The following is a 26693-nucleotide window of genomic DNA, read 5'->3' on the forward strand; positions in this document are numbered from 1 at the left end:
ATGGTACCGACTGCCGACTGCCGGGCCGTCCGGTAAATTACTCGGCGCTCCTGGAATGTCCCGGACCGATTCGACATGACATCCTGGTCGCTGCGACACGAACTCGTTCAGAATTTGTTAGTAGGCTGTGATTGATATAACTGATCAGGTTCAGCGCGTGCCGATAGTTGAAAATAGTCATAAAATGTGGAAGATGTTTCGATACCACTGCCTAGAGTTACCACCTTACCATGCATCGTGTCCGACTCCAACCGGTCATACACCGACGGCCATGTTATCCTGTCGTGTTGTCATGTCACCGACGGTCATGTTTCGGTTTCTGTTATCCCTCTCAGTCTCCGTGCTACCTCTGTCACCCGTCTGTGCGCCAATACGGCAGGTACTGGAGACGTAGAAGTCCCGCTGGCGGCTGTTATTCACGTCTGTATGTCTGTCTGCCAGGTCCCGGAGACGATAGAGGCCCTGCTGGCCGCCGATATTCACGTCTGGGTGCTGACCGGAGACAAGCAGGAGACGGCCATCAACATCGGCCACTCGTCGCGCCTGCTGCACTCCAAGATGCCGCTGCTCATACTGAACGAGGACGGCCTGGACGTGAGTGGGGGAGGACGGAGTGTGGGCATAGGGCAGAGGGGGGCAGAGGGCAGACTCCGGGGAGCGGGCAGAGGGCAGGGTGGCGGGCAGAGGATGGAGGCGGCGGACGGCGCGTGACACGGAGATGAGGCCGACTCGAGATGGGCCGCAGAATGCAGGGTCTCTTCCTGAGAGATTGAATCTCTATCACCTCTCCCTCTCTCTCCCTCTCCCTCTCCCTCTCCCTCTCCCTCTCCCTCTCCCTCTCCCTCTCCCTCTCCCTCTCCCTCTCCCTCTCCCTCTCCCTCCCTCCCGCACCCATTACGCTCCCCCCTCGCTATCCATTAGAGTGGAGGAGATGGCTATTTTAGTGGAGTGCGAAGAGAGAATGCTTGAGAAAACAGCCTCGGCCGTCGGTTTTTGCGCGTGGTTTCGTTGGAGTGGCGGTATTTCGCCGTCTGTATCGATTGTACGGCGCTCATGGTTGGGGAGGGGGCAGAGCGGCGTAATGGCCACTCTGTGAGGGGAGAGGGGAGGGGACAGAGGGCGAGTGTTGACCGCTGTCGGGTTGTGTGGCGTCGACAGTAGCTCGGTTCTCACTGAGCGCACATTAGCGTGATTGACCGGGCTGTGGCCGCCGGCGGCCGGCGCGGCTTTGTAAGGCTGGTGGGAGCGGCTCGAGACCACGGCCCGGCGGAGAGGGCTTATCGCGGCTCACTCAGACCGCCGGCGGTATTCCGGGCGGGTACTCGTCAGGATGGAGGGATCGCTGGTAGGCTCTCCGTGACTAGATCTTACAGATCACTGGTATCGGAAATGCGTCCGCTGTTGAACTTTGCGACAGGAGTGAGACTGGGGGACCCTTTCAGCTAGTCATTTCCATACAGCGCATTGCTTTTAGGGAATCACAAGAGCTGCGCAATTTTGCGGCGGATGTTAGCGCTTTCAGCTCCTGTTGTGTTGGCTCACCCGATGTTTTGTCTGTCCTTTTGTCTGTCTGTCTATGCCGTAGGACCTCCATTAACGCTCCCCTCCCTCCCGTCGATAGCGGACGCGCGCCATGGTGAAGGAGCGGCTGTCTGTCTGTCTGTCTGTCTGTCTGTCAGTGTGTCTGTCTGTACTGTACTGGAGTTACAGCTCTTTTCCCCTCCCGTCCGCAGCGGACGCGCGCTATGGTGACGGAGCGTCTGAACGAGATGCGTGACCACCGCGAGGAGGCTGGTCAGGTGGCGCTCATCATTGACGGCCGCACGCTGCAGTACGCGCTGACACACGAGCTGCGCTCCGAGTTCATGGAGCTGTGCCTGGGCTGCCGCAGCGTGGTCTGCTGCCGCGTCAGTCCCGGACAAAAGGCAGAGGTAAGGCCGGCCGACCGCCGGCCACACCCGGCACCAGTGGCAGTCAGCAGCGGGGTCACCGAGGGCCGGGCCTGGGTTTGACTTTCATTGGGATGGATCAGAAAATATAAGAACGGTAATTGGTGATGACATATTGGGGTGATGACAGTTCTATTTAATTGGCGCCGAGCATTTGCCTGTTTTAAATCCCAGCGTAGAAAGAAATTATTTGGTCACAGTTCCCCTTGTTTTTGGATATTGGTCGCGGGCCCTCCCACCCCTTCCTGACCCCGTTCTGACCCCGCCCCCGCTCTCCCCCTCACAGGTAGCGGAGCTGGTCACCCAGCACACGGGCGCCGTCACGCTGGCCATCGGAGACGGCGCCAACGACGTGGCCATGATCCAGGCGGCGCACGTGGGGGTCGGGGTGGCCGGCCTGGAGGGTCTGCAGGCCGCGCACAGCTCCGACTACGCCATCGGCCAGTTCCGCTTCCTGGCGCGGCTGCTGTTCGTGCACGGCGCGTGGAACTACAGCCGGCTGACCCAGGTGGTGCTGTACAGCTTCTACAAGAACATCTGTCTGTACGTGATGGAGCTGTGGTACGCCATCTACTCGGGCTGGTCCGGACAGGTGGTCTTCGAGCGCTGGACCATCGCCGCCTATAACCTGGTGAGGCGGGGAGATTGACTTCGAGAGGCACGGGATGCTGACTATCTAGGCAGATTTATGGGGTAGGGGGGGGGGCTTTGTGGAGCAGTTTCGATCTTTCAAGTCCTCGTGTATTCACTGAGAGGCGTGCATGTTCTAGAATTATTGCATTCTTCATGAAGTTTATATTGTCCGGAATAATCGCTTTGCCTCGTAACGTTAATCTTTTATGAGGCTCACATTACCTGTCTCCCGGGCTAGGTCATAACTCAGTGGCACACCTCCCTCTGCTGTACGCCGCTGACCGCTGTTTGTGTGCGCGTCTGCCGTCAGCTGTTCACCTCGGTACCGCCGCTCATCATGGGCTTCATCGACCGGTCCTGTTCGGCCGAGACGCGACTCAAGTACCCGCAACTGTACAAGACGTCACAGGAGGGACAGCTCTTCAGCACGAGGGTGAGTACGAGGGAACTGGGACTGCCGCCGTAACCGCCACCACCGTCCGACTTATGTAACGTTATGAACTGCAGTATTCCAATGCCTTCCTAATGTATGCAGTGCCAGCGCGCCCCACTTTGTCCTCCTCCCACGCGGCGCGCGCTGAGCGGTCTGAGGCTGCTCGCTGTGTCTGAAGGCGCCGTCTGTTCCGGCGGCGGCGCCGGCGGGTCGGCGGCGGCGCCGGCGGCTCTATTACCGCCCCACACGGCCCGCCGGCCGCCTGCTAAATATTCCCGTCAATCGCCGCGCCCGCCGCCGGCTGCGGGCTCATCGGCCCACCGGCCCACACGCGGCCACAATAGACCCGGGGGCGGACGGGGCGGGGTCAAAGGGAGGATCGCTGCTGGGGACAGGAACCCGCCGCACAGTGGGCGTTTCAGTGGGTCTAGCCTCTCACCACCTTTCAGTCCTCATAGATTTGAATCTAGGCGACCTACGCCTACAAATGACACACCAATCTGTAGCAAATTCATTAGAGAACGTGGACGGATCAACTTGGCCATGTCATAAGCTTTTGCAATGTGCATGGGCTGCATGAAATGTTGCATAAATATGGCAAAAACGGAGCGCGCCCATTCTATGATTTATTGAACTTTCGGGCTTTTTATCACCAGGAAATTGTATTTAAATGCACTGTACAGTTGACGAGTGCGTTGTGACCACAGCACTTAACCCTCCCCCTATAGGGGGGAGGGGGTCGAACAGACCCCCTCCCCTCGGTTTTTCGCAAATAACTCGCGTAAAAGTCGACCGATCGCAACGAAACTTTCAGTACTCTCGAGTCAATCAACCTTACATCTACCCTAAAAATTTCATGACCCTGACCCAAACGACCTTTCACCTATGACCTGTTTCTCGAGACCATGTTTGGCCGGAGTCGCGATTCGGCGTATGTCGGCTCGCGTTTGCAGTCTTTTCATGGTTTCAAGCGTTCCAACTTGTGATATGATGCTGGTCGTATGCATTATGGTGGGTGTCAAGGTCACTTGAAGGTCAGGTCAGGTCATTGACCTTTGATGACCTCGGTTCTCTTTTTGAGTTTTAGGTACATGTTTCTAGGGTAGTTTTTGGAGCTGAATTCGAATTTAGCAACCATCTGAACATTTACGAAGTAGTTTTGGTGCCTTCGTACGAAGCTGTCAGAGGCGGTTGACACGTACTACGAATACCCGGCAGGACCCCTACCGGTTGACCTGACCTGACCTGACCCAACCTGGTCTAAATGCATAAAGGTATCGCCTGTGATCAAAACTAATATGATATTCGTGAACAGCACCCCGAAAGACCCCATAGCAGCCACACTTAACGACGTTCTAACAGGTCCCGATTTTCCCGACTTTTGGGTCATTGACCTGACCTGGAAGGTCAACCGATGACCTAGGACCTTGAAATCGGGTATCATCGGCTTCCTCTCGTCACGGGCAACACGCTTGTCTTTTCCGCGAAGCTCTAGCTCGATCAGGGGTCAAACGCGAGGGGGGTCGTAGCCCCCCCCCCCCCTGTGCCGTCGAAGGACGCCAAATGGCCTGTGCCGGCGAGGGTTATGAGCTCAGTTTTAAAGCTGGATCCTTTTTTTTGCATTGGAGAACTCAAAATACACAGGACTCTTAAACTAACATCTCATATTTAATATAAAAAAATAAACTTTAGAAAACTGATAGCATCAAAAATAAAAAATTATATTATTAAACCTTTGTACTATACGTTTTTGACTTTTCGAAAATATCGTACCACAGAATGAATAGCACCATCGTGTTCCTCAGCTAAAACGGCATCTGATAGACACATTTTTTTAAATGAAAACTTAAACTTCAAAAGTTGACCTTTTCTGACCTGAAAGTGACTTGACCTCAGCTAGATTCAGCTGAAAATGGCATTGAATGACACATACGACACAGCCTTCTGAACACATGGCCTAAATCGACCATAAAACATATGTCACGCGACCGGGGCATGATTTGAAATTTCCGTGACCTAGGATGACCTGGCGTCGACTTGAAAAACTAATTGCACAAGTTTGGCACCATCAGGGTATATAAGACATATTCTCGAGTGTATTATCAAAAATGAGGCTTATCTGAGTTACTAGCCGGCGACCAGAGTCCAAAAACAAGCTAAAACTTCGATAACTCTTACTTTGACCTTACCTGTGACGTCATCGGTGACCTTGAGGTCAATAACATTAGGTACTTTTAGACAATTTTTCCAGGGCTATCAGACGCCCTTTGAATTTTGACAATCGGTCTAGTAGTTTTGGAGTTAGAAGGGGGCTATGAATAGCAGCTCTCCAGTGGGGCACGGGATATTGGCGAGCAGTGTGTTGCAAAATGTTGCATAGCCGCCGAGGCGCACGTTTGCGCACTTTTATACTGTCTGACTAGTTCAGTAACATCCCACTGCGTATTGTGACGCACAATTTAGAGCGGGACCTAGGGGTACTCAAAAGATCGGCTCTAACTTAGTGATCGATGTTAGTTTCAAAAATATGAGATGACGCGATGATATGTTGATCTCTCATGTTGCTTAATGATGCACCTCATCTCATTTCTCTTTCCGCAGGATTGATTGTAACATGTCACAGAACAACTCATAAAAACATTGACGTGGACAACTAACGCACATAGGATCCCCATGGCATATACTTTGACTCTTCAAACATGCGTTAATCATGACTTGTCCGCGGTCCAAAAAAACTTTGTGTTTGAGGCTCCTTTCTCCCCATACCAAGATATTGCAGGACCAAATAACTGTCATGTATGTAATGTGTGGACATTTTGCCGTCGATTGGTATGGTTTTTGTTTTCATAAAAGCGAGAAAAAAAATTGGGATTCTGAGAGGCTAGACCGGCCCGAACGCCTACAGTGCGCCGGTAGCATATAACGGCGGTAAGGTGGCTGTGTATTGCCGATTGGGATCCATTCAGTGTACTTGTTACCGGTTAGCTGATGTCAGACTATCTTTGTTTAGGACTGAGTAACAGCAGATTTGACCTTTTTGTATGGCTGTACTTGGCCGTTGTGGGCTGTCTGCCTGCCTCTGGCTACTGAGACCTACGCTGATCCATGTTCTCCCGGCAGGTGTTTTGGCTGTGGATCATCAACTCGCTGGTGCACTCTGTGATGCTGTTCTGGCTGTCGTACGGCACGATGACCCAGGACGTGGCCTGGTCCAGCGGCAGAAACGCCGGCTACCTCATGTTCGGCAACATGGTCTACACGGTAAGGACGCGCCGGGTTTGCTCACTGGGTGACTGGGCGGCCGGCGCTGAACCGTTGCTACCTGGGCTGGGAGAAGCAAAGCTAGTTAGGTGGATACACTCCATGGACTTTTGGGAGCAACAGTCCCTGTTTCAAAACTTTTATCCGGCAACTCTGTCCATTGTCCCGCTGAGTGTCGTGCTACCCCGGCCCGCTCCAACTGACCCCATCCGCCCCGCCCCCTTCCCGGCAGTACGTTGTAGTGACTGTGTGTCTATGCTTGGCTTTCTGACTGTCTGACTGGCTACCTGCTTGTCTCTCGGTCTGTCTCTTCGTCCGGCAGTACGTGGTGGTGACTGTCTGTGTCTGATTGTCTGACTGTCCGTTTGTCTGCGTGTCTGTCTGTCTGACTGTCTGTTTGTCCGGACAGAACGTGGTGGTGACTGTCTGTGTCTGATTGTCTGACTGTCCGTTTGTCTGCGTGTCTGTCTGTCTGACTGTCTGTTTGTCCGGACAGAACGTGGTGGTGACTGTCTGTGTCTGATTGTCTGACTGTCCGTTTGTCTGCGTGTCTGTCTGTCTGACTGTCTGTTTGTCCGGACAGAACGTGGTGGTGACTGTCTGTGTCTGATTGTCTGACTGTCCGTTTGCCTGACTGTCTGTCTGTCTGTCTGACTGTCCCTCGGTTCCGCCAGTATGTGGTGGTGACTGTGTCACTGAAGGCCGGCCTGGAGATGCAGGCCTGGACGTGTCTCACCCACCTGGCCATCTGGGGCTCGATCGGCGTGTGGTTCGCCTTCCTGCTCATCTACTCGCACCTGCCGTTCGCGCACGACATGATCGGCCTGGACACCATGGTGTTTACCAGCCCCGTCTTCTGGCTGGGACTGATCATGGTGCCTACCGCCACCATCCTGCCGGACGTCATCTTCAAGAGGTGGGTGGACGCCGGGAGGGAGGGGAGGAGAGACACAGAGAGGGGCTGGTAGAGGGCTTCGAGTGACGGAGGGAAGAACGGGAGGACGCTAGCGCATCTCGATATAGGCCTGGATTTTGAAGACTCAAGGCTCGAAGAATTTTGAAGGCGAAAGCTTGAATCGGAGTATAGGCTTGAAGACGCTATTTATAATATCTGTAGATGTACCCATGATAGTTTTTTTTTCTACTGTTACCATTACCAAGCTGTGATGTTAAAAGGGTCGTCTAGGAATTCCCAAACGGTGTGTATCTGCGTGTTTCCCGGTATCGGGAGCACGGTGCACAAGACGCTGACGGACGAGGTGTCTGTCTGTCTGTCTGTCTGTCTGTCTGTGACTCAGATTGTGTGACTGTATGTCTGTGTGTCTCGGCAGTATCCGGAGCACGGTGCACAAGACGCTGACGGACGAGGTGCGCGAGAGCGAGATCAAGGCGCGCGACCCTTCCATCATCATGGACGTCAAGGAAAAGTACGCGTCCCCGCGTCCCGGCTGGCCGGCCGCCGGCCGCTGCGGCGCCTGACCGGCCCGCCCCCGCCCCCGCCCCCGCCTCAGGGCACCCACCCCCACTAGTCCGTCCGTGCAGTCCTGTTTTGTTTTGTTTTCTACTAAACTGAACCTTGCGTTGAATGCCTCCCAGTTAATGAGTCTCTGGATGTTTTGTTTTCTCTAGCTATGGCTGTCTGTGTGCCCTCATAGTCGGCGTGTGGAGTTCGTGTGCGGCTTCTGGCATGTGGAGAGTGGCCGCGGGCGGACCCGGGCCGGCGCGCCGGGGCGCTTGCCGTGTCTGTCGTCCGGCAGTGTGGCCGTTCTCTAGCGCCGAGCTCTGTATATTTCAGTGTAGAGCTCAGTACGGTGTTCGAGGAGCAGCCGCGGCGCCAGAAGGTCAACGGCACCGCTCCGGCCGCGCTCACAGTGCACGACTCTTTCGGTTTGTAGCTGCCGACCCACCGCGGGCCCCCGCCCGCCCTGCCACACTGTGATATGACGGACCACTGTTGGATGTACCTTATCTAGTCACCCTGCCAGGCTGGCGCCCCCACCAATTTGGTCTGCTTGGACAAGAAGAATATGCTTTTATGTGATTTAATGCTGGTGTAATTAGCAATTAGTTTATGCATTTAATCGTGTACCGTAATATGCTTAATTCTTTTGTTAACGGGTTTTATCGTTTTATGTACTTGTACCCTGACTTTAGACGTTTTACCGTCATAGAGGTGATAATTGGGTATGATTTTAGGGGTAGCCTGTTATAAGAATATGGTGCACATATCAGGAGTTACATGACTCTACAGGTAATGGTGCGAGTGTCGCCATTTTGGCCATTAGCTCACTAAATGCGGGTGTCCATTTACCATTTTACGCCGCCATATGAGCAGTCCAGTAGGAAAGCTGTACCTGTACCTGTGTAACCATGGATGCATTAAAGACATTGATATTTTATTTCATGCTACATCACACTTGTAGATGCTTCACGACATAAAGGTTCATATTGTCCGATTGTATTTGAGCCATGTGTAGCGAATCCACCCTAGTGTGAAGAACCCGAGCCTCAGTTCTCAACCTTCATACGGACTGCATGTAACATCTAATACCAGTCAGGTACTTATATTAGCATTACCGCAATTACGCATGCCGCTGGAATAACCGTCACTGAACTCCCCGAATGTTAACCAAGCATGATCTGCCATCCGACTAGCACTGACTGCTCGCAGCTCTGCATGGTGTGTACTGCCCGCCGCGGCCGGCGGAGGGGCAGAGGGCGGCGCCGGCCGGCCGCTCCCCGCTCTGCCGCCGGCGCCGCCCTCTGCCCGTGTGTCCCGCGCGCGTCCCTCTGCCCTGTCCGACCTTGGCCTGGCCGCTCCAGAGATGGAGCCGCTGGCAGCGGAGGACACTCGGACAGCGGACAGTCAGTGGACAGCGGAGAGCTCCTCTCCGCCGCCGGCGACGAGCGAAGTCCGCTTCTGGCCGATCAGCCGGTTCCTCTGTAAGCAGCGGCCGTCAGTCCTCCCCACGGACCCCACCCCTGTCCTCCCCACGGAACACACCCCCTGTCCTCCCCACGGACCACAGCCCTGTCCTCCCCATGGACCAGTCCTCCCCCATGGACCCCACCCCTGTCCTCCCCACGGACCCCACCCCAGTCCTCCTCATGGACCACAGCCCTGTCCTCCCCACGGACCCCACCCCTGTCCTCCCCGTGGACCACACCCCTGTCCTCCCCGTGTACCACACCCCTGTCCTCCCCGTGGACCCCACCCCCGTCCTCCCCGTCAGCCGTCTCCGTCCGTTCCACCTCAGTATTCCTCCATACTGGACACTCGGTCCTCGCCACCGGCTGGGCGTCGATTAACACTAACCCTAACAATGACTCATCGCCACCTGGTGACCCGTATCCCTGAGGGACAGCGGCTGTGGCAGTGGTTCTCTTCCGACCAGATGATAGCCCCCAGCTGGTACTCAGTGCGCCGTGTCGCCCGAGCTCTCGGCCAGTAACCTGACCCCCGTGTTGTGTCGCTTTAATAACACTGCGCCAAGAGGGCAGAGTTCATGCATGGTAACAATGTTGGCAGTGTTTTGAATGCTTCCAACTTTAATTCCGTGGCGATTGAATGCACGATTTTTATGCTTGATAGCCGTATTTTTCGTTTGTTTTCCCTTTTTGTTTAGCTTGAAACAATACTTCACAGCTGCTCGCCTCAAGCATAATTTGACAGTGCTTTCTTAGAGTTTAATATGTGACGCCTACTACCAGATACTATAAAGCATGTGTTCCGTTCCTGGTGCACGCGGCACCCTCCTCTCTGCCGCATCGGACACCGCTGACTGGGTCAGTTGACCGCCCCCGGCTGACCTGAGCTGACGGCTGACTGACCTGAGCTGACGGCTCCGGCAGACTAACGGAGCGCGCCCGGCTGCTGAGGAACGTCAAGAACGTGTTCCGGCGCACCACGACCCGGGTCGACCTCGAGGTGGAGCTCTCCCGTGAGTCAGGCGGTCGCCCCCCCCCCCCGCAGCATGCGCCGCGCCGCTCAGCTGACTGGCCCGGCGGCCGACCTTGCCTGGACGGCTGTAGCGTTACGTCTAGTCCGTGCTCTGTTTGCGCTGAGTGACGAGTTTCTTGGTGACTTTGATCGGCTGGCCGGACGTGCCGTTTTACGGATTATACCGTTTTATTTTGTTTTTTATGCACGTAGAGCCGGGTCGGTAGGGTATTGTGTGACCCACGCCGTCTGAGCGCCCCTTTCCGCCCCGTGTCCGCAGATGGCTACGCCTTCTCTCAAGAAGAGGGCGGCGCCGTACCGCAGGCCGACATCATCCGAGCGTACGATACCACGCGGCCAAAGCCCACTGGTATGTGAGCAGCCCGGGCGGCTCGCCGCTGCGGTGGGGTCGTCGCTCGCCGCCGCCGCCCGAGTCGGTCTGACCGGGTACACAGCCCTCAGTCGGCCCGGCGGTCCGCGCGGCGGGCGACGCGCCCCCGTGGAGGCAGCGGCCGGCCCACCACCTATCGGCCGCAGCTGTATCTGTGGTGTCTGTGGCAGCCGGTGGGGGCAGCACAATCGCCGGGCGGGCTCCGCGCCTGGGCCGTGGAGCGGGAGGAGCCGGATTGCCTGACGCCGGGAGAGGCCGGGCCTGACGCCCGGAGAAGCCGGGTTGTGTGTGACGCCGGGAGAAGCCGGACTGTCTATGGGGCTGAGAGGAGCCGGGTTATCTGTGGGGCCGCGAGGTTCAAAGCAGCTGAAGCGCGATCCATGTTGACTATTGTGAATGGCTGTATAACATGTTACATTGTCCGCCGGGTCGACGGAGACCTGGCGCGATGGCTGTATAAGTCTGTTACAGACGCCGTTTTACTTACGTACGCCGAAGCTAGTCATGTGTTGCCGTTTAAGGGGGGGGGGATGCGCACCAGATTTACCCGGTTGTGTTTGAGCGTTTTAGGGCCACCCTTGCACGGGACTAGCTGGTACAAATACGTTATGATCTCACGCCATGTTACGTTGCTGTGACTGGGGGTTCGTTGCTGCGTTCGCGAGCTGTGTACCTATGAGATGTGTGCCAGGGAACGGCAGGTCACTGGATGGTGGACCGGACGGCCTGGTACCCGGCGGGTACCGAGCCGTCGAAAGGCTAATATCCGTCATTTTATATTGACACAAACCCGTATCATATCTATTTAGCATCCTGCGCAACCACCGAAACTACTAGATGCTCGTTTTTTTTTCGTGTGGACTATCTCTCCGCCTTTAATGAAGTCTGCCTCCCTTCCCTACAATCTACATACAGCCTGTCTCCGTTCCCTCTCACGGTCTTAACTCTCTGTGCAGTCTCTGAGCCATTCCTTACAGTCTGCATTGCCGGCCGTTTCTGAGGTCCGCCCGGCCCGGTCGGGGCGCCGCGCTGCGTTTTTGTTTGGCTGTTGATCGCTCTGCGCGGCTGGGGGCGGCGGGGCTGGTCTGGTGCGCTGTGTGACTGTCTGCGACGGGCGCCGCGCGGCCCGCCCCGGTGTGCCGAGTTGTACCGTGTCTGTGACTGTGCCGCTGCTGTTTGTCGCCTGTGCCAGGCGAGAGTTGGAGGTGAGCGCCTTTCCTTCGCAAATCTGTGTACTAATACATGTATGTATGTGTCAATTGGTAGTCTAACTGAGCGATGCTGGGAGGTCGTGAAAAAGCCGTTTCTAGACTGATACTGACCACACAGGAATTCGGCGTCCGTGTACGCCGATTAGTTTCCATTATCGCTCATAGATGGCACTAGTGGTAAGCGCCTAAAGGTAGACTGTACCGCATGACGCCAATCGCGCCCGAACCAGGGCAAACTAGGGAAGATATAGCCTCGGGAAAAGGGGACTCTGTAACTATGGACCCGAAAAGGTCCGAACCCATGATGTGATTTATAAATCCCGCGAAATTTTCAACACTTCTCGCAATAGTCCGCGGCCGGTCAGGGTTCAGCCGTACAGATTCCGCCTTGCGCAACATGCCGGCGCCGGGCGGCCGCTCGGTCCGACTCGGGCGGCTCCGGGCGGCGTCACTCTCTCCTGGACCGTCTCCGGCGGCGGACGGACCCTGGCGCCGCGCCACCGCCAGCACCGCCAGACGGACCGACCGAGCCGCACCGCACAGACGGCCTGGGTGCGCCCCTGCCGACCGGGCCAGCACCCCATCCGCCCGGCATTCAACGACCGCTAGACGGGCGCGCCGGTCCCGGAGTGCGCATGTTTCGGAGAAGTGCAAGTTGTCTCGCAGTGAGGGCACTGGATCAGTGTCCACGGTGAACGTGGATGCGGTGGACGGTGACCTGCAGACGAACAGCTATTGTGAAGTTTGTGATGTGGGCAGATCCAGGGCAAATGGACCAGCGGCGTCTTCGTGACAGAACGAACTGAGACGGACGAGCGTACTGCTGCGCCGCAGACCATCAGGAGTCAGGACTCTGCTGCAGGAGCAGGACGGGACCATTAGCGGATCAGGACAGCACCAGGAGCGGGCAAAGACAGGATCAGGACAGAGCCAGGATGACCGCCGAGGAGGGGGACCACTCGGAGCAGTCGCGGCTGCTCTCCAGCGCCGCGGACGGCCAGGACAGTTCTTACTCGGCGTGCAGTGAGCCCGGTGACGGGGCCGCGCAGCCCGGGGAGGGCGGCCCGCCGGCGCCGCTCAGCCGCGAGCAGCGGCTGCTGCTGGCCTGTCTGTGCGCCGGCAGCCTGCTCGGCGGCTGCCTGGTGGCCCTGATGATCCCGTTCTTCCCGGTGGAGGCGGCTCGGCGCGGCGTCTCCGAGACGGTGACGGGCGCGGTGTTCAGCTGTTTCGCGGCCACCCAGCTGCTGACGTACCCAGCGGTGGGCCGGGCCGTGCCGCGGCTGGGCGTCACGCGCTCCTACAGCGCCGGCCTGCTGCTGGCCGCGCTCTCCACCGCCGCCTTCGGCCTGCTGCCGCTGATCGCCGACACCACCGCCTTCATCGCCGCCTGCTTCGTGACGCGCGCCGTGGAGGCGGTGGCCACGTGTTTCATCAACACGGCCTCGCTGACGGTGGTGGCGCACAGGTTCCCCGGCCGCACCAACACGGCCATCGGCACCATCGAGACCATGACCGGCGTGGGCGTGTCGCTGGGCCCGGCGGTCGGCGGCGGCCTCTACCGGCTGGCCGGCTACGGGCTGCCGTTCTACGCGCTGGGCGGCCTGCTGGCCGCGGCCGCCGCCGTCACCGGCGCGCTGATGCCGTCCGTGGCGCCGCCGGAGCGGCGCGCCGGCCCGCTGTGGCCGCTGGTGCGCGTGCTGCTCACCACCGGCGAGGCGTGGCTCTGCTGCCTGGTGCTGCTGGCCGTCTCCATGAACTGGACGGCCATCGACCCCGGCATCGGGCCCTACGTGCTGTCGGCGGTCGGCGTCTCGCCCTCGGAGCTGGGCCTGTTCTTCCTGGGCGCCACCGGCACCTTCTGCGTGTTCAGCCTGGCCTGGGGCCGGCTGCACGACCGCGTCCGCAACACGTACCTGCTGGTGACGCCGTGTCTTCTGGGCGCCGCCGGCGGCCTGCTGCTGATGGCGCCCTCGCCGCTGCTGCCGCTGCCGCCCTCCCGCTGGCTGCTCGGGGTCGGCATGACGCTCAAGGAGCTGTGCCAGGGCGGCGCCTACATCCCCATCTTCAGCCGGCTGCTGATGGCCTGCACACGCGGCGGCCTCGACTCGAGCGTGCACACGCAGGCGTTTGTGTCCAGCGCGTTCTGGACGGTGTTCTCGGTGGGTAACGTGGTCGGCCCGACGGTGGGCGGGGCGCTCATCGACCGCTGGAGCTTCCCGGTGCTCACCACTGCGCTGGCCGGCTTCAGTGTGCTGGCGGCGGCCGCCAGCGGCGCCCAGGCGCTGCGCATTCAGCTGGCGCTCAACAGGGAGCCAGTGGTGCGGCGGGAGACGGAGGCTGACCGCCCTGACGGCGATCAGACGGCCAGACGGTCAGAGGAGGGGTGAGGGTCGGTCAGACAGACGGCCAGGGGGAGCCTGACGGCGGTCAGTCGGACAGACGGCCGGGGGAAGGGTCACCTCAGTGGACAGACGGCCAGTGGAGGGGTCAGGTCTGACGGATAGACGGCCAGTGGGGTGCTGAGGCCGGCCGGACTGAAGACCAGGGAGCGGTGAGCCAGCCAAACCAGGGGTTAGTGGGGAGCGCTGACCGCAGCTGATCGACTGATGTCGCCAGGCAGCTCAGGACGAGTCAGTGGTCATACGATCATACCGGATCATTTACACCAGAGCGGGCCGGGCCGATACACATTGCCGGCTTACCTGAAGCCATGTTAGTGCGGTCATTGCCCCCCCCCCCCCCCACAGGATATCTGACCCCAGCGGGCTATGGGCCATTGTGGGCTCCTGAAACGGGCGGTGGTGGGCCATGGTAGCCATCAGGCCGTGGGCTCCTGAGACCGGCAGGCCGTGGGTCTTGGAATGACTATCAGGATTGGCCAAGGTGGCGATGTGCAAAGGAAGTTCATATACCAGTAGCACCAATTCTTCGTGATTGTGTGAAGTGTGGTCTGTGGCGTTGGGCACGCGGGCATATCCATCACCATTCAACAACCTCTCAGAGAACTGTTTAGGGGAAGGTGGGGTAAGACGGACCAGCTAAGGTTTGAGGCCGCATATCTTGCTACACTGCTCTCGTAATTCATATTATTTATAGTCTTCGGAATGCTCAATCCTTCCTCTGTTGATATGTGTAAAGACTAAATTTCAACTTAAAGACATCTAGGTGGTGGATGCTCTTAAAGAGGGACATGTCAAAAACTCAGACAAGAAAAAACGTGGGGTAAGACGGACCACCCAGCAGTGCCTGCTATCCGTTCATGTGTCTTACACTTCTGCTCTGTACTCTTGTAAGAAAAAGTAACTAGAATGGTAAAATAACCAAATGAGCCTTTATTTTTACTCATGTGTGATGGAAGTGCAGCTAAAAGCTGGGAACATGTGTGTTGATTGTCGTTTGGCATGAATGCATGCTAACTGAGCACTTGCATGCATGGCTCACATGCAACAAAGACTCCTTCCTGAAAAATTAGCTTAGGTACTTAAACTTGTGTCAATGTTTTGGAAAAGAACTTTCCATATGCAGGGTACAATGGACCACCACAGGGTAAGATGGACCACAGTGGTCCGTCTTGCCCCAAATCTAAATTCTGTCATTATCATGACGTATATGTCAAATAGCGCAACATTGCAAAACCTTGCCTTTCCTTAAGTGTGACTATAACTAAGTTTATAACTTTGTTCTTCACAGTAAAGTGCAAAATAGAAACTAATCATGCAAGAAAGGCGCCGTAATTGAATCACCCGTAGACCTCTTATATTAGATCGGTTTGACGAAAAACAACATTTTTCTCAATAACTCAAAAGCTATGCATCCTAGCAGCATGAGCTCAAAGGTGGCCATTGTTACGAAGGAAAACAAACATAGTGAGTGCATAAAGCAGTAGATACCAGCAACGGTTCAGCCGGGAGGGCTGGTGGTCCGTCTTGCCCCGCTGGGCCGTCTTACCCCACCTTCCCCTACCTGGGTTGATGTAGATAGTTGGCTGTGGAAAGTCGTACAGTCCGTCGTGATGCTGATTGGGGTCGTTGGGTGAATTGCTGCTGTGCCAAAAATTTATTCGCACTGGTTCAGAAGAATAACCTCGCACGGAAGTGTCTTTTAGTGCGTGCCAAATGTGTGTTATGTTATTTGTCAGCAGAATGACTTTCTTGGTCATCCTACATATATCTCAGGGACGGTCAGTGTCGAGTGCTGCGTGATGTGGAACCAGATTTTTACTAAGTCTCGGCGCATACCTCGGAACGTCTCAGCATCCTCAACTCCAGAAATACACATTTCATACGGCTATCGCGTTTATTGATTGGAACGCACACACCACGCCAGTTTTAATTTACACGAACTGAACAGGGGTGGATACAGAATGAGCGACTGAAGTACACGGCCCATCGCAGCCAGCGGCGCACACCCCATCCAGCGCTCCCCTGGATCCGCCCACACATCCACAGGCTACATGGGATAGGAGTTTGGAAATAAACCTAGCTTCGGGCGCTAGATGGTAATAAGCAAGGAAGATTGTATCCGGATGGATGTGCTAAACAAAAACAACTCTTCGGCTTAAAAACAAAGGTTACACGGACGAGCTGAGGGAACAATAACCACGCTGTGGGGAGGGCTCCTATGAGTTCAACCCCTGCTGTACCCGCGTGGAGTAAACAGAGGTCACTTCACGAAGCCATACAGTTCCGCCGAGTGCGGTCTGCGACGGTTGTATAACATACCGGTACCCGTGCTATCACCAAACCGCACACTGCCGCTGACCACACGGTGAACACTCCCTCCCCTCCCTCCCGATACAGCCCCTCCCCTGCCCGGTACAGACTGCAGGAACGCCTTCTGAACGTGTATTGTACTCAGAACCGACGGAGCGCAGCTGGACGGCCGCCGAACACCACCCGGCCCGCGGCGGCCCCTTCTGACCGCGACCCCTGACCGAGCGCCATCCGGTCCGGGGCCGCCGCCGGCAGTCCCCCCCCCCCCCCGGACTGGGAACGGCAACTGTCCCCGTCCCGTAACCCCCAGTCACCGCTCAGTGACTCCCCGTCACTGCTCAGTGAACCCCAGTCGGTGAACGCTCGTCACCGAGGGTTAGATAGCTGGTCACCGCCCAGTGAGCGGGCACCGGGCGAGGCGCCTCTCCCAGTGGATACCCTCAGTGACCGCTCGTCACTGCTCAGTGAGTCTCACCACCACTCAGTAAACGCTCGTCACTGCTCAGTGAAGCTCATTCACTGCTCAGTGAACGCTATTCACCGGGCAGTGAAGCTCGTGGCCACTCGAGGAGCGTTCGTCACCGTTTAGTGGAAGCTCGTCGCTACTCAGAGACTTCATCCCCGCCTGGTAAACTCCCGTCTCCGCGCGGTGGAGCCTCCCTGCGCCCGCTGGACAGCAGCAGCGTAGCAGAGCGACCCTAGTTCGTCTCCGTCCGTCGCGTCTCTCCACCACCGGACAGCCTGTCCCAATCAGCAGCGCCTCTCCCCGCCTCCTCCCTCTCACCTGGTCACCACACCTCTCCTGAAATCACCAGCCCACCTCTCCTGAAATCACCAGCCCACCTCTTCTGAAATCACCAGCCCACCCCGCACCAGACAAACGCCAGTTGCGAAAATAATTCTTGGTGATAACAGAACAAGGCACAGGTAAAACAAGACCGGCGGCGGTCGCCCGCCCGCCGCGCGCACAAATATCACAGCTGAACACCTGCTCGGCGCCGACGCCGCGCGGCACACGTCGTCTCACATGATGGCGCACAGACCGGACTCCTCGTCGCCGCTGTGTTTGAGCGGCAGCTCGGTCAGCTGGCGGCCCACCAGCGCCGGCTTCACGGAGGCCGGCGCCGGCCGCTCGGAGAACCGCGGCGCCTCCGGCTCCGGCGCCGGCGCCGCGCCCGCCAGGTTCAGTCGGATGCGGCCGCCGAGCGGGCGGCGCGCCTCCGGTACGGCAATATGGCCGTCCATCAGCTGCTGCGGCTCGTCCAGCGGCGGCCGGACGGCGGCCGGCGCTGTCGGTGGGGCCGCGTCAGTGGACAGCGGTCAGACGGGGCGCGGGGTCGACACGGGGGAGCTGATAGGGAGCACTGAACAGTTCGGACCAGCCTGAGCAGAGTTATGACAGCACCCACCTCAATACAGGCAGCAGGCGGGACCACACTGGCTGATGATTTCATTTACAAATAACGAGTCAATATTGCTATTTACACTGAGATACTTACCACATGAACGCACTTCCAATAAATGCCACAACAAAGCGAGATTAAAACAAGTTTTTTTTTTGCAAAGACGCCAAGTTATTCAAAACGCACCTCATGCGGCATCAAATATGACTAAAATGTGATAACATGACTCAAGAAAGTCGAACGAATAACAAATTAAAGAAAAGCAATGCCATAATCATATCAATATTAAAATCCCAACGCAAAAAGCGCGTCCTGTCATTGTGCAACAGACTGCGAAGCTACACAAAACGGTTGGCTGCAATGGGTTTATCAAATCGAATATGGGTGAAACAGTGGAAAGTGCGGAACAAACTGAATCGATGAAAAATATGTCATTTACGTTAACTGCACTAGGATCTGGATAACAAGCAGGCGTTTACATACAAATTACTAAGACATTACACGAGGGGACTATATGACACAATCAGTGCGGAAGTGTTACGGCACCCCGCCCGCCTCTTATCGCGCGGAGAGGGCGCGCGCTCTCCCCAGGAAATGCTCGTATAAACGAACACTGTTTAAATAGGTCAAATTCCAAAGGCTAGATCTTATCTGGCCCCCAAAATATCCAGCATATTGCACCACCAAACGCCTTGCCTAATTTATTGCCTCGGAAAGTTACGATGATTAGCAATGGCGCTATTCGTTTGTGGCATGTGCCTCCTAGCGGCAATAAGAGAACAGTTTTGCAGCACTCTAAATCTACAATAGCGACTACCGGCAGAAATAAGCTATAGAGGGAAGGGCACGGCAATGGCCAGGTCGACCACGAGCTTGAAAAGATGGCGTGGCATCCCAGCTCGTCTCTCGTCCATGTCCGGTTTGACCAGAGCTCAGTACAAAGCTATTGGTCAGTGCTAAGCTAATTGGTGGTGGGGGAGGGGGGAGGGGTCATAACTCTCACTATTTTCTAACAAGAGACTAGGTGACTGGCAACAGCTGCTACGTGTGATTAACATTTTAAGTTCAGCCAGCGCTCAGTGATCTTTCGGTCCCCTTCCTTTCCTTCATGTGCAAACCCTCGCTCCCCAGCTGTACTTACAGGGGCTGCGATGCGGCGCGACCGTCACGGCCGGGGCGGCCGGCGGCGGTGAGGCGGACGGGTCGCGTCTCACGGGCGGCTCGACCGCCGGCGCGGCCGTCGGGGGCGGCTCGGCAGCGGCAGTGGCCGGCGCCGGCGGCGGCGGAGAGCCCGACGCGGGCCTCTCCGGCTTGATGACGCCGGCGGCGGGCGGCGCCACGGTCACGGTGACGCAGTCCTCGTCATCAGAGGGCGGCAGTGAGGCGTCACTCCAGGTCTCCGTGAGGGGCTCCTCCTTCACCGGCGGCGGCTGGGAGAGCTGCGAGTCGGGCTCGGCCGGCCGCCGGCCGATCTCCTCCACTCGGTACGACTCGTCCTCCCCCACCTCCGGCACAGACTCCTGGGACGGCTCGGGCTCCGCGGGCCCGGCCTCGGCCGCGGCGGAGTCGCCGGCCGCCTCCTCGGGCGCCGGCTCGCCCTCCGCTGCGTCCTGCTCCGGCCGCACGGAGCTCTCAGTCACGTCCACGTCCGTGGACGTCACGTTCACGTCCGGCGCGCGTTCGCCCACGTCCTCGGCCGCAGTGTCCACGTCAGCGGCTGGCACCGGGCTGGACTCTGCTTCTCTATCGACTGTCGTTTCTGTCAGACCGGACCCCGCAGGCTCGCCGTCCTCCGGGGCCTCTGCGGCCGGCGGCGCCTCACTGCTCTCAGCCGCGGGCCCCTCGGCGGACTCCATCTCCACATGACCGGACGGCAGCTCCGTCTCAGTCGGAGCGGGGTCCTTCTCCGCGTCCGGCTGCGGTTCATCCAGCCTGGGATCATCCGCTGTGGGTTTGGCGTCCCCGGCTCCCGACATGACGCCCTCCGCGGACGCCAGCTCCTCGGCCGAGGGCTTTCTGTCCTCGGCGGCGGCCTGGTACTCCTCCTTGGAGGCCTGGAGCTCCTCCTCGGACGGTTTGAGATCCTCCTCGGACGGTTTGCGGTCCTCCTGGGAGAGTGTCCGGTCCTCCTGGCTCAGTTGTCGGTCCTCCTGGCTCAGTTTCCGGTCGTCCTGGCTCAGTTTCCGGTCCTCCTGGCTCAGTTTCCGGTCCTCCTGGCTCAGTTTCCGGTCTTCCTCGTCGTCGTCCGGTGTGGGTTTGAACTCGTGCTCCTCCATGGAGACGTCTCCGGCGGCCGAGGCGTCCGTACTGTCGTGGCTCATCACCGACTGAAGCAGCAGCGTCGTCTGGCGGAAAAACACAGACGTTAGAAAACCTCCAACAACAAACACAGCGGCTAGAAGTCTGCAGAGACACTGTAATCAGAGCTAAGCCACATCAAACCACATCAATACATTATATGTCGTTTTGAAATACATCTCACCAAATCAGCACTACGAACAAATGCGTTAGCACCATTACCGTCCGGGCTCGGCCCGCTCGGCCGGAGCCCTAACTGACCTTGTGGTCCTCGAAGCAGCCCGGGTGGTAGGCCTTCCCCTCGACGCGGATGCAGTCGCGCAGGTGCCACTCTTCCGACTCCTCGTGGAAGAAGCGCCGCAGCTGCTCGCCACACACCTGATGGAGGAAGGGGATGCCTCAGTAACGGGAGATACACACTACCGCGGCAGGAGCCACCGCCAGACTGCACACAACTACCCCGGGGTTAATCACTAACGAGTTGTCAACAGGAAATCTAGCCGATCCGCCAATCAGATGGCACTGCTCGTCGCGGAAAATGACAGCTATTTAGGAAAATGTGATCATTTTAAGCAGAAGTCATAGCAACGTCTGATGTAAGCAGCTGGTCTGTCATTAAATACGCCAGATCTGTTCGATCGGCGGTCGGCGGCTCACCTGGCACTTGTTGTCGGCCTCGGTGGGCCCCACGGGCGCCGAACAGAGCGACTCGGGGTCCTCCTCCTCGGCCCCTTCCATTGGATCCGGCTGATCAAATGCCGGGTCAACTGCCGGACAAAGCACAAAGGTCAGAGGGGACACAACAAACAGACGACTGCAGGTTGAACGGAGTCAGCTCACACACTGGCGAAATACAGCAAACTCTCCCTATCCACACGCTAACACTCTAGCTGAAGCAAAAGTCGAGGATGCCTCGCACTTGTCACCCTCCAACGCCTCTACCCCGCCAGACCCCGGGACCCGCCCCATCCTGATCGCTCACCCCTGTCGTCTGCGTCCTCGACCTCTTCGTACTGCATCCAGCTGGCCTGGTCGTAGTACCAGCGGCGGCTCTGCGCGCGCCGGGCGCCCTCCTTCTCCCGCCGATTCTGACGGAAGTGCCAGTCCAGGTGATTCGAGTACTGCACCGTCTGCTCGGGCAGGAAGCGCGAGCCGCACGACGCGCACTGGATCCCAGAGTAGAGCAGGTTGATGATGCCCGGCTGACGACTGCCGAAAGAGTGAGAGAGTGAGTCAGAGCGAGGGAGAAATCAGATGGGCTGATGACTATTTCTGTACTGAGACATGGCTTACGCGTGTTAACACCGGTACAAATATCACTGTTGTGAAAATTCCTACTTAGCCAGCTTCGCTAAGAGGTACTCACACTTTGAGGCTATCCGACTTCCAGCTGATCTCCTTGATGTTTTTGATCTCCTCCTCTCTCCGGCTGGCGTTGGGTTTGCCGCCGGCTGGCAGCTGCGCGGCGCCGATCAGCCCGCTCGTGGCCAGCTTTTTGAGCAGCTCGTTGATGTCCATCCCGCCGGCGCCGGGGGCCAGCGCCACGCCTGCAGACAACGAGAGACAGTTAGTTAATGACGGACAATCACATAAGGGACCTTTGGAAACGGGCTTCCCAAAGGCGGTCACCTAAGAAAGGAAACTCGGTATCGCCAATAAGATTCAGTTGATTTACAATAGCTGGTAGGTCTCAGCTCTGTGAGCGTGCCACTGACCGGGGTTTTCGGTGGAGTGATAGGACGGCCCCGTCGGCGGCTTGGTCACCGTGGTCGGCATCATGTTGGAGATGACGTCCAGAGAGGGGGCCGCTGAAACACAGAGGAGCGGCCGTCAGATGAAGGGGAAGCACTCACTGCCAGAGAGACCACAGCCACTGCTATATTACCGCCGATAAATCGGCGCCGGACACTGCAAATTACTCATACTCATCTGCACAATGTCCCGCTCCCGTCTCGAGTTAAAGCCCTCCGCTCCCCGCAGCCCCCCCCCCCCTCCCACGGGTACTCACGGTTGCGGGGCAGGTCGTCGGGCGGCTCCTCCCAGACGGGCGGACCGCCGGGACCGGGCGGTCCGGGCGGTCCCAGAGGCGGCCGACCGCGGCCGTGCGGTCCGCGCGGCGGTGGTCCGCGGGGCGGCGGTCCCTGCCGGCCGGGCAGCCCCGGCGGCCCGGCGCGGTACGGTTCCTCGTCCTCGTCCTCGCGGCGGCCCGGCCCGGCCATCGGCATCAGCTGGAACTCGCGGTCCTCCCAGGGCAGCGGCCAGGGCGCCTGGTGGTTGGGGAACATGCCCTTCATCTCCATGCGGCCGGGCCGGACGCGCACCGGCACCCGCGTCAGCCGGATGTAGTGTTTGCGGCCGCCCACCACCACCGGCACCGGTAGGCCGCCGAACTCGGTGCGCATCACGTGTCCGTTCAGCTCCATCCGCAGGAAGCCGTCCCGGAAGCGCAGCACGTGCGGCTTGCCGGCCACGTCGAACCGCTGCGGCTTGCAGTCCAGGTAGATGGGCACCGTCTCGTTGCCGTCGATGATCATTTTGATTTTGCCGGCGCAGAAGTCGGTGCGCCGCCGGCCGATGGCCACGCCGGGCGCCGGCCCCTCGACGCTGAGCGCTCGCTGCCGGCCGTCCACGATCACCTGGATGGGGTCGCCGCCGAAAAACACCTGGTAGCCGTGTCCGTCCAGGAACACCTCCTTGGTCGGGTAGCCGAGCCGCACCCGGTGGCGCACGCCGTCCACTGAGATGTCCGTGTAGCCCTCGTTGAACCGACACAGGAACTGCTGACCGTCCAGAGAGATGTGCCGCGCGCCCGGCTTGAAGAACAGCATGCGCGGGTCGTCCCAGTCCAGGAGGCAGACGCAGTTCTCGCCGTACCAGCGGATCTCGCGCGCCTCCTCGTTGATGAATGTGGAGGTGCTGTCGGCGCGGCTGCGCTCCACCTGCGCCAGGTCGTCGGCGCTCGCCTCCGGCAGGTCCGGCTCAGAGGTCGGCTCGAACTGGGGAGGCGAGAGAATGGTGTTAGAAGGGCGATCGCAGAGACGGAGAAACGGGCCGAGAGACGCCGACATCGCTGTTGACAATACACTGCCCGATATTGAAAGCATTCATGCATTCAGGTAAAGAGCTTAACAGAACGATGCACACATCTGATACCTCTAGTATACGTATGAAACACACCCAGTGAAACTCATAGCTTATCAGTTCGGCCCACATTCGTCCAATGGATCTACCCCTCTACTGGCCGGATCTTCGCACTAACCCAGCCTGTGCTGCCCGCCGCAGCAATCCCCGCCGCACTCACCTCCTCGAACCGTCCATGTCCGAGCGGGCCGCGCGGCGGGGGCCGGCCGCCGCGGCCCCGACCCCGGTCGCGGAACGGCGGCGGCGGGCCCTCGTACGGAGGCCCCGGGGGCCCGGGGGGCCCGAGCCGGCCGCGGTGACCGCCCGGGGGTCCCGGCGGCCCGGGCCGACCGCCGCGGCCGCCGTACGGGCCGTCATAACCGCCGCTGTGGGCACGGACAGACACCGGTCAGATGGGGATAGGAAAAGGTGTACTAAACTACTAACAAGACGGCATGTAAGTCTGCATGTTCAACGGAGCACCTACAGTAAACAACTATGTTCAGGCGATTCGAACCAATATAAAAATAGGTAGGCAGAAATGACAAAAGAATAGAGAGTAAATCCAATTCGTCCGTCCAAGCAGCTGCACGCTACAGCACGCAATACTATGATTTGACGCTCAGACGTTGACGTTGAAGCTCAGACTGAGTCCATTCATCTTTGGCCGAGTTTAGCCCGGGGCGGAGCCCAGCCGGAGCCGCCGCTGCGGTGCGGCGGCCGCCACTGACCCGCCGTGCAGCCGGTGGTCCTGGTCCAGGTAGTCGTCCGGCGGGCCCGGGTAGCCGCCAGGCGGCGCGCGGCCAGACATACTGGGGTGCGGTAGCGGCAGGAGGCCGCCGCGCGGCTCGGCCGGCCGCCGCCAGCCGCCGCCCGGCACCGGGTCGTCCCAGACGCGCATCGGCACGTCGCTGCCGCCGGGGTCACCTGCCGAGAGAAGGGGAGGAGAGGGTCTCAACTGAGCACCAGACAGGGATTCAAACGATAAAAGGGGATAAATCTCACGTGATGAACGGGACGATGAGCTACGAGCGATTTAGCCGTAAACAATTAATAAGCAATTAATTCCATCCCAAACTAATCAGTTCACTTCAGTGGTCAGAGTATGCCAGTTAGGTCCGCCGCCTCTCCCCACCACTCACCCCTGGACCGCTCCCGCTCGTCCATGTCGGCGGCGCTGCCCGCCGAGGAGACGCTCTCGTGCCGGCTGCCGCTGCGCTCAGACATGCTCTGGCGGCGCTCCAGCGTGCGGCGCTCCTGGATCTTCTGACGCTCGTCCAGCTGGATCACCTAAACGGCGGGTGGTACCAGAGGATGAGCACTCTGCTTTGAGAAGATTTAAGGAAACTTTAAGAAAGCTTAAAGAGCTTTAAGGAAGGTCATATGAAATAGTCCACGCATACTTATACCCAGCGCCGCAGTGAATATTAATCCGATTTTAATTTGAACAGATAGCCGACAGAATAGCCGAGGTACTCCACTGGCATAACAAACCATGAACTTCAACAAGCGTCAGATAAAGTTGATCAAACGGCCCCCGCACGGGGTACGTCACTGAGCGGTATTATAGATACAGAGCGGCGCCCACCTGCTGTAATATGTTGTTGTACTGCTCGATGGAGATGTTCCCCGACTTGAGCTGCTCCTCGGCCTGCGATAGGATCATGGTGATGTTCTTCTGGGTGGCCTCCTGGGACTCCTCGAGGGCGCGCAGCTCGCCGTCCAGGTCCAGGTGGCGGCCCGCCGGCGGCGGAGGGGGCGCCGACAGCAGCGCCGGCCGGCCCGGCGGCACGCGCAGGTCCACATCGGTCCCTGAGCGGCGGCGAGGCGGAGGTGAGACAACGCCGGACAGGCTAGATGGGGCACTGAACACCGCGCATAGACTGCATAGTGCGCCTCTACATGTTGTCTTCTATCTGTATTTTAATGTTATCAACATCGTAAAGCCAGGTTGGTTTTAAACAGGCGAGGGAACTTAATTAAGTTACAAGGCTGAAATAATGCGACCAACATCATTACGTGACAGCAGGTTGAACTTTTGCAAGTCAGCTTCAAAAACAAGACCGAACAACAGGGAGACGAGATCACGTAGGACCCAACAAAATAAATCAACATCGCAAACGTAAAGTGAGCATACTTCATAAAATATTCACACAATCATTTAGGTATGCGACAGACGTGCTTCCATTTCCCAGATAATCATGCAACAAATATACAACGGAAACCAGTGAGAGCATAAATCTGACCTTGCCAAACCCATGTAGGACCTGCAAAAACACATTGTGTGAGGGTAGCCCGATACCAAAGCCATGGTACAGTATAGGCATAGGCAGGTCAGTATAAAGCACGACCGAGTGAAAGTACCGAACACCTTGGCAGAAACTGACATGTATCACACTTATGTCTCCCACTCAGGTGCAGCCACGCAGCCATCGACCTCCGCCACCGCCATAGACTGACGCCTACACACCGAATACAACTGGCTATTGGCAGGCCAAATAAGGCAGATATCCAGATCAACAGGCAGTCAAGACTGAGCTCAGAATATTATGCTTCCAGAATGTAACTATCAGACTTTCACAGCTCCATTGAACGCTTGAGCCTCGCGACTACCAGCCCTAAGCCAAGGACCACGAACCGTTGGCGTCACTGAGACGCGACATCCCCGCCGCGGCGTTACATGGTATGCAAGCGTTTCAATAGCCCTACAAAGTGACATTTTAGTCGGCGCTCCCAGAACGACAGCCTCTGACGAAAAGTCCCGAATCCGATTAGCCTAACAGATTATTTCTATGGATGACGCGAGTTTTTAGCAGCTTAACACTCTGCGATTTAGGAGACAGGATACACATTTATCTGATGGATTCGTCCAGGTCCTGAGCTTCATCCCGTTCAGGTTCTCCGATGGACCGACACATGATATCAATTTGTCCGACAGCGACATTTAGTCTAAACATGGACATCGCGACGTCCCATTCGCACGTATTGGACGGAGATTCGGAGAGTTCGGAGAATTCGCAAGTAGCCGAAGCACTAGAAGTTGACAGTTAGCCCTAACCACATCCAACTGGATGACAGAGCAACGATGCCTGTCTCGAATATCCATCCTCCGCGACAAATCAAAATAGATGAGATATATGCAGATAATAGTCCCGGCTCCATTTTATCACAGTCCAGGCCGTTAATTCACACCAAGTGCAGCCAAATGTTCACTGTGCGTCACCGGTCCATTCACACCGCCCCAGCCACCAGGGTTAGCCCGCGCCCCACAGAGTGTCAGCCGCCTGCCCGCGGCTCCAGCACCGACAGAGAGCGCGCGGCGCGGCGCAGCGCGGCACGGCG

The 26693-nt window shown here is 57.9% G+C and overlaps 3 protein-coding genes across 14 annotated transcripts in view; 2 read left to right on the top strand and 1 right to left on the bottom strand.

The window, feature by feature from the left end:
- LOC122387357 (probable phospholipid-transporting ATPase IA) overlaps nt 1–11866 on the top strand; it is a 36921-nt gene extending 25055 nt beyond the window's left edge. For 6 of the 12 annotated variants that reach the window (XM_043377471.1, XM_043377473.1, XM_043377469.1 and 3 more), the window contains 11 exons: nt 442–594; nt 1734–1931; nt 2236–2580; nt 2893–3015; nt 6136–6276; nt 6951–7192; nt 7608–7703; nt 8072–8163; nt 9102–9219; nt 10129–10217; nt 10497–11866. In XM_043377471.1, the coding sequence (XP_043233406.1) occupies nt 442–594; nt 1734–1931; nt 2236–2580; nt 2893–3015; nt 6136–6276; nt 6951–7192; nt 7608–7703; nt 8072–8163; nt 9102–9219; nt 10129–10217; nt 10497–10594 (1695 nt within the window). In that variant the 3' untranslated portion in view covers nt 10595–11866. Of the gene's footprint in view, nt 1–441; nt 595–1733; nt 1932–2235; nt 2581–2892; nt 3016–6135; nt 6277–6598; nt 6821–6950; nt 7193–7607; nt 7704–8071; nt 8164–9099; nt 9220–10128; nt 10218–10496 lie in introns of those variants that run through there. The other 6 variants (XR_006257562.1, XR_006257561.1, XM_043377474.1 and 3 more) reach the window with 4 other exon arrangements.
- Nucleotides 11867–12291: 425 nt separating this feature from the next.
- On the top strand, nt 12292–14554 carry LOC122387378 (MFS-type transporter SLC18B1-like). Its single transcript, XM_043377526.1, has one exon. The coding sequence runs from the start codon at nt 12754–12756 to the stop codon at nt 14203–14205; it is 1452 nt and encodes a 483-aa protein (XP_043233461.1). The 5' UTR covers nt 12292–12753; the 3' UTR covers nt 14206–14554.
- Nucleotides 14555–17417: 2863 nt separating this feature from the next.
- Nucleotides 17418–26693, bottom strand: part of LOC122387355 (pre-mRNA cleavage complex 2 protein Pcf11-like) — a 33547-nt gene continuing 24271 nt past the window's right edge. Inside the window, exons 11-22 of the mRNA XM_043377464.1 lie at nt 24940–25163; nt 24494–24641; nt 24083–24278; nt 23533–23737; nt 22240–23227; nt 21947–22039; nt 21598–21778; nt 21214–21440; nt 20889–20998; nt 20493–20609; nt 19075–20278; nt 17418–17819 (exon numbers count right to left, since the gene is read on the bottom strand). Coding sequence (XP_043233399.1) covers nt 17554–17819; nt 19075–20278; nt 20493–20609; nt 20889–20998; nt 21214–21440; nt 21598–21778; nt 21947–22039; nt 22240–23227; nt 23533–23737; nt 24083–24278; nt 24494–24641; nt 24940–25163 — 3959 coding nt within the window. The 3' untranslated portion in view covers nt 17418–17553. The remainder of the gene's footprint in view (nt 17820–19074; nt 20279–20492; nt 20610–20888; nt 20999–21213; nt 21441–21597; nt 21779–21946; nt 22040–22239; nt 23228–23532; nt 23738–24082; nt 24279–24493; nt 24642–24939; nt 25164–26693) is intronic.

The sequence above is a fragment of the Amphibalanus amphitrite genome, unplaced genomic scaffold (genome assembly GCF_019059575.1).
Source record: "Amphibalanus amphitrite isolate SeventyFive unplaced genomic scaffold, NRLGWU_Aamphi_draft 000284F_arrow, whole genome shotgun sequence".
Taxonomy (NCBI): domain Eukaryota; kingdom Metazoa; phylum Arthropoda; class Thecostraca; order Balanomorpha; family Balanidae; genus Amphibalanus; species Amphibalanus amphitrite.

Excerpts from the sequence above, each read along its gene's own strand:
- LOC122387378 (XM_043377526.1), top strand. The coding sequence starts at position 12,754 with ATGACCGCCGAGGAGGGGGACCACTCGGAGCAGTCGCGGCTGCTCTCC.